This window comes from Nuphar pumila, chromosome 7, assembly GCF_984573655.1.
Source record: "Nuphar pumila chromosome 7, dmNupPumi1.hap1.1, whole genome shotgun sequence".
NCBI lineage: Eukaryota > Viridiplantae > Streptophyta > Magnoliopsida > Nymphaeales > Nymphaeaceae > Nuphar > Nuphar pumila.
The window spans coordinates 113,537,148-113,543,896 of NC_143255.1; the positions used below are offsets into that span (position 1 = coordinate 113,537,148).

General features: G+C 34.8%; 1 protein-coding gene across 1 annotated transcript; it reads right to left on the reverse strand.

The window, feature by feature from the left end:
• Positions 1–2,559: 2,559 nt before the first annotated feature.
• LOC149832993 (peroxisome biogenesis protein 16-like) lies at positions 2,560–5,363 on the reverse strand. Its single transcript, XM_090014832.1, has 8 exons — positions 5,152–5,363; positions 4,977–5,034; positions 4,639–4,852; positions 4,126–4,427; positions 3,651–3,916; positions 3,359–3,426; positions 3,215–3,276; positions 2,560–3,083 (listed from the first exon to the last, which is right to left on the reverse strand). Exons 1-8 carry the CDS (start codon positions 5,218–5,220, stop codon positions 3,022–3,024), a joined length of 1,101 nt encoding a protein of 366 aa, XP_089870958.1. The 5' UTR covers positions 5,221–5,363; the 3' UTR covers positions 2,560–3,021.
• Between the last annotated feature and the right edge of the window lie 1,386 nt (positions 5,364–6,749).

Consider the following 6,749-nt stretch of genomic DNA (forward strand, 5'->3'; position numbering starts at 1 on the left):
CACATATATACATATACATTATATCGTATAATAATAAGAATATATATATACAAAAAAAAGCAGACTTTCAGCCTTTCACAGAAAAAAATCACAGAAGCACAGTAACACATAAATAAATAACATATTACATAATCAGTAATACTAAACATTCTTTAAGGCTTTTATAAAAAACATTCACAAAAACCCACACATATATACAAATAAAAATCATATATATATATGGGAAAATATTTTCTACTAATGCAGGTAAGGAACTAACGAGCTAGAAATCATAGGTGCAAGTTGTACCGACTCAATCTAACCACATAGATGTGTTCAGCGTGGTTTGTTTGCTAAGGATCAAGCCACGGATCATGCTTTTCAGATGTAAAAATTTGATCTTTTGAGTTATGAAATTTTGGCACATTTTGGGCCGTTGATTTTTGGACCCCTTCAAAAACCTAATTAATTGTCATAATCACATGATTCAAAACAAGTTTCCTACTAAACAAACCATGTAGATCACATCCGTAACATTTGATCTACAAAAATTGAAATTATTTTAAGAAAAGAATGATTTCTACTCATTAGTTCCTTACCTTCATTAGTAGTCAATCTTTACCTTATATATATATATATATATATATATATATATATATATATATATATATATAATTGTCATAATCGCATGATTCAAAACAAGTTTCCTACTAAACAAACCATGTAGATCACATCCATAACATTTGATCTACAAAAATTGAAATTTTTTGAAGAAAAGAGTGATTTCTACTCATTAGTTCCTTACCTTCATTAGTAGTCAATATTTACCCTATATATATATATATATATATATATATATATATATATATATATATATATATATATATATATATATATATATATATATATATATATATATCACTTTCAAGTTTCAACCTTTAACAAAAAAATTCATCCGAAAGAAAGTAACACACACATATATAAAAAACATAATCAATTAAAATTAATTGTGCATAGTTTCAATGCTTCACAGAAAAAAATCCAACAGCAAAGTAACACAAACACACACACACACATATATATATAATTATATATACAAAAAAATAACAGAATACATGTAACAATAATAAAAAATGATTAAACTGCCCTTGCGCCTAGGCGAGGGCAGCTTAGTCGCAGACTAGGCACCCTAGTCAGCCCCTAGTCGGCAAAATTGGTACTTTTTAAGGTACCCACCTAGAAATTGCAAAGCCTAGGAGCTTTACTTACGCCTAGGCGGACTACTCGGTGCCTAGTCAGTGCTTTTGACTACATGGTTAACCGGTGGGCTCCGTAAGGGCTTGGGTAGGGATGGCAGTGGGGCGGGGCGGGGGACAAGGTCTCCACCCCCGCCCCGCCTCAAGATTTTATCCTCCACCCCCGCCCCGCCCTGCCTCCCTGGCGGGGATGGATTTTATCCTCCACCCCCGCCTTCATCCCCGTTTCATGTCCTCCATCCCCGGTTCAAACGGGGATGAGGCGGGGCGGGGCGGGGCGGGGAAAAGTGCACGTCCATCCCCGCCTCCACCCCCGGACGGGGATGGATTTTAACCTTCATCCCCGTTTCATACCCTTCATCCCCGGTCCAAACGGGGCGGGGCCCCGCTTTCCCCCGGTCCACTGCCATCCCTAGGCTTGGGTGTCAATGACCCCACCAGGGGTTTACCTTAAAGGGGGGTGGGCCCATTAAGTGGTCCGGTTCTCAATAAGGGTTCCTCGTTAATCGTCATAAAAAAACATTTGTATCTTTTGAAAATGTCATAATAACCAATAATATGCATGGTTATAACTTCATATCTTTCTTTGACTGCTATCAATGTGAACATAGCACCAACATCCAAAACTTTCAAGACTTGAATAATTTGGAACAATGTTTGTGAGTAATTCATAAGGCGTCTTCCCATTGGGGACATTTGAAGGTAGTTGATTCATGAGATAGGTTAGGGTATGGAAAGCTTCTATCCACAAATATTTGGGAACACCACTGTGTACATAAGTGCCAAACCAACTTCAATTATACGTGTATGTTTTCTTTTAGTTTTTTTTTCTTTTGTTATTTTTTTTTCACGCATACACATGGAAAGTTAGAAACTATGTTAGGCATGAAGAACTAACCTAATCTTCACTTGAGTGTCATTTTAGAAAGTTTTGGCAATTTCTAGGTTTGCCATTGTCATCTCTTCATCCATAAGTACAAGCTCTGCCACCAAAAAAGGTGAAAAGAAAGCTCATTTGGAGATGCATGGAATTTTCCTTTTGAGGATATTGCTGGAATTGCAAGAATACAAATATGAGAAACTTCAGCAAGAAGTAGGCCATTTTTTCCCCTTGAAAAAATTCAGCAGGAAAGAAAAAGAACGGCTTTTGTGTCTCGATTCTAGATGTAGCTTTCATGTGGTTTCTCACTGCTTCATCATAATAATTTCAATTTACTGATAGAATAACCGTTTTTATCAGGGAAGGGATATGAAAAGTAATGTTTGGTCAAGAAGGAAAAACGAGAAACAAAACAAAGCTTAAGCTTGATCAGGTGCAAGAAAGTTGCTACAAATATAATAATTATATTTTTCAGTTGTGTCACAAATTCGGTCCTTATTCAACATTCTGGTGCCTTCTATGGCAACACATAAACTCCAGACCCCCAAGTCCAGAGACACTATATGTGTCAAATATATACCCAATGAAGTCTGTAACATGTTCAATAAAGGCCATAAGAAGATACAAGTATGTAAATGGATGAACCTTTTCGTTCAGCAGGGCAAATAAGTGGGTGAAATGTAGTAGCATACAGATATAAAGAGGAACATGGGAAAAAACCCTTACATCGAAGAAATGTTCCTCATTTGTGATGAATGAGTTACAGAATTTCCATTTACAATGACAGAAATAGATTCAATTGAAGGCAACTGAATGATTTACCAGATTAGGATTGCATTCCACAACATAACTCCTACTTGAGGATCTAAATATATAAGACTCCTATTTGAAATTCCACATTCCTTCTCATGATGCTGATGTGTAAGTGTACCGTGTTTGGGCACCAATAATAAGTTCAACCAGTTTAGCTGCATGCACAATATAAGCAAAATATTATCATGAAAGTGTACTAAAGAATTTCAAATGTACCCAGCTATAAAGTTCCACATTTAGAACACCAGGGAAGGATATGGACTGTTAAAGAGCATAAAAATTATACCTGTAAAAAAACCTATAAAGGGTATAGAATCCAATATTTTCTCAGAGTTCTCAAGATGGCACCTGAAACACCAGAATCAACAATAGTCAAAAGAAGATGTGCATAAAATAATGGTGACTACACTTTAAAAGAAAGGCAATTTACCTAGTATATTTGCTGAAAAAAGGATCTCTCAAGATGTAAAATGCCAATAAGAGCTTTCTTCTTTTTAACTGCAGCACGATTCAAGATGTGCAAAGCAAGTTAGCATAATTACACAACACTGTTCAGGAAATGAGAGATGCTAACAGGAGTAATGCTTTCCACAATACAGGACTGGTCATACTCAATAACTCTTATCTGCAACTACCACTTGAAAGTTGGTTCCTTTAATAGGCATGATCCACTAGCAAACAATATAATAAAATTTAGGACTAGGAACTTGACGAGTACTGACCTCATCTTTCTCAGCAACAGTAAGTGGAAATGAATTCTTGCTCTTACGAGATGGATTCATTATGAAAGAAATAAAGCTAATAGCTACAATGTCCACCGAGAGGGACGACAACCATGGTATCCAGGATCGCAGTCCATACTTTCTAATGAATAGAACATAGATGACTGGTCTCATGATGTAAAGCACTTCTCCAAACACAAAGAGTCCACCAAATAATCCTTTCTCAGAACATATTGACGCAAGTGTTGGTTTTGCTGGTGGTGCACCTAAAAAAAATACAAGCAGCTATAATCAGGTAAAACAGTGCCTCATATACATCCCATTTTATCACCATACTGATAGAAATGTAGCCCAACAAAATTATCATAATAGAGTAACAAACTCATGTAATATACCAGGCAGTTTCCAAATGTTGGACAGTGGTAAAGGATAACTGTGCAGGTAAGGATGTAGTGTTAACTTAAGACTAGCTTACCAAAACGTTCACTATGTGGTCTGTTCAACCACGTTGGTCTGTAATCCATCTTTGCATTCTCCCCAAATCTATTAAGTGCAGCCAAGGCTCTACCTTCAAGACTTTGAGAACCGCTGTATCTAAAATCATGGAAGTTACCAGGACCATAACAACCACCCGGCCTACCAGTAACAGAATGTACAGGAGCATTCCTAGCAGAAGACACTGAAGCATCTACAGCTTCTTCAATGTTCATTGACACCCCTCCGTGCAGAAGCATCTTGTAGCCACTCTCGCGCAGCATGATTAAACGAATCATCGCCCTACATCGAGTACACATGCCTAACATTTAGAACACCACCACTTCTATATTAAACATTCAAAATTAGGAACCATTAAGGACACCATTAGTTGTCCAAATAAAATAGCACTTTTCTGTTTTTCTGTTTCTGTTTTATCAAGGAGAACTAGAGAGAAAACATAAAATGGCTAAGATGGTTTTAAAATTCAAAAAGGAAAGACAGAGATGCATACTTAGTACCCTCTATGACAGCTATTGAATTCCACTTTTTATCATCTCCGTAGAAACTTTGAGCTACAACTTCAACCAGTGTCTCAAACTCTTTGATAGCAGATAAACATAAAGACCACGGGAAACCATGATCTTGAACACCATTTTGAAATTGGGCTGCTGACTGTTCTATAATATGCTGATTGATACCACTGATTATGCCCAAAATGGACGTCACTACAAAAAAATTCGAAGACCCAATAAATCATTCCACATAATAGCCAAACCAAGAAAGTGGTAACCGAGAATCAGATCATAAAAACTACATCCCATTAAAAAATTTACCAAAATTCTACAAAACCTGCTTCGGGAGCGATCTCTGAATTCGAAAATCGTTCAGGAAGAAGCCATGTCAAGCCCTGAGCAAGAATCATACACACCATCAAACCCCTGATTAAAGAGAAACCCTCCAATCTTTCAAACATAAACAGGTAGATAACACCCAGGAGAAAAAAATGGGTGGTTCAGAAACTTACGTTCATGAAGGTTTCCAACGAATGGACGAACTCCCGATTCCTCCAAACCCATCTCTTGTAGGCTTCCATAGTATCAACTATCAGGGCCACTTGCTGCCTCCAAGATCCAAGATAAATAGCTCAACCATTCGTTTGTTAGTATATCTTCAGATTCTTCAAGAGGGAGAGAGTTTTTTCTCCAATTCTAAACAAAACAAGGGGAAACCACCAATTTGTGGATATGCCTTTCAGATATTCTCAAAGCAAAAATATGGGGAATTTCATGATGCATCAGGGATTATGCATTAAACGAGGAAATGGGTAATGAATTACCATCCATTCTGAACGAAATATATATATATATAGAGAGAGAGAGAGAGAGGCCTGTTTTAAGTTGAGAACTTACGAGCACCGAATAAAAATCAGAGGGTCCAAACAGAAAACGATTGGCGATATTTGCTTTTTCAATTTAAAGCTGGGAGTTGGGGTCTACTCTCCGACGGGACCACAGCCGGTATCCAACTATGTTGTTCCAGCCAATGTTGGGTTGTAGGGTTTTTGTGTTTTTTTTTTAATTAGCATTTGGCATGAATATAAATGCTTGATTTTGGTTAGAATATTAAGGTTTTTATTTTTTTGTAATTGGAATAAATCTATGATTTTTTAAGATTTAGGTTTATTGATTTGGATTTTTTCAAATGACATGAATATGTAATTAGGGTTTATTTATGTTATTTTCTTTTCAATTATCATTATGCATAATTAAATTATGAATGTTTGATTTTAATTTTCAACCCCTAAATTTGATTTTTGTTATGATTTAATCTTTTTATTTTGGATTTTCAAATGACATAAATATTTAATTAAGGGTTTTGTTTTGGTTTTCAATTAGCATAACTATGAATGATGTTTGTTAGAATTTAGGGTTTTGATTTAGCTTTTTTAGAATGACATAAATGTTTAGTTTATGATTTTAAGGGTTTTTGTGAATATTTTTTAATTTATGATTAAGCATTAATCCATGAATATTTTGTGACTTGATTTTGGTTAAATTATTAGACATTTTTTATGAATTAATATGAATGCATAATTTATGATGTTGGTAGAAACCAAGGTTTCGATTTGATTTTTTTTAGAATAACATAAATGTTTAGTTATGGTTTTAGGTTTTTCTTGTGTGTGTGTTTTTTTAATTACCATTAGGCATGAGTTCATGAATATTGCATGATTTGATTTTGGTTAGAATATTAGGGTTTTTCTATCAGTTAGCACAAATGCTTAATTTATGATGTTTGTAGTAATTAGGGTATTGATTTTTTTGGTTTTTTTAGAATCTCATAAATGTTTAGTTATGGTTTTAGGGTTTGTCTATTTTTTTTTTAATTAGCATTAGGCATGAATCCATGAATATTATGTGATTTGATTTTGGTCTGATATTAACATTTTTTTTATCAATTAGCATAAATACATAACTTATGATGTTTTGTAGGAATTAAGGTTTTGATTTGGTTTTTTAGAATGACATAAATGTTTAGTTTTAGTTCTTTAGTTTTTTTAATTATCATTAGGCATGAATTGATGAATATTGCATGATTTGATTTTGGTGTAAATGTTAAGTT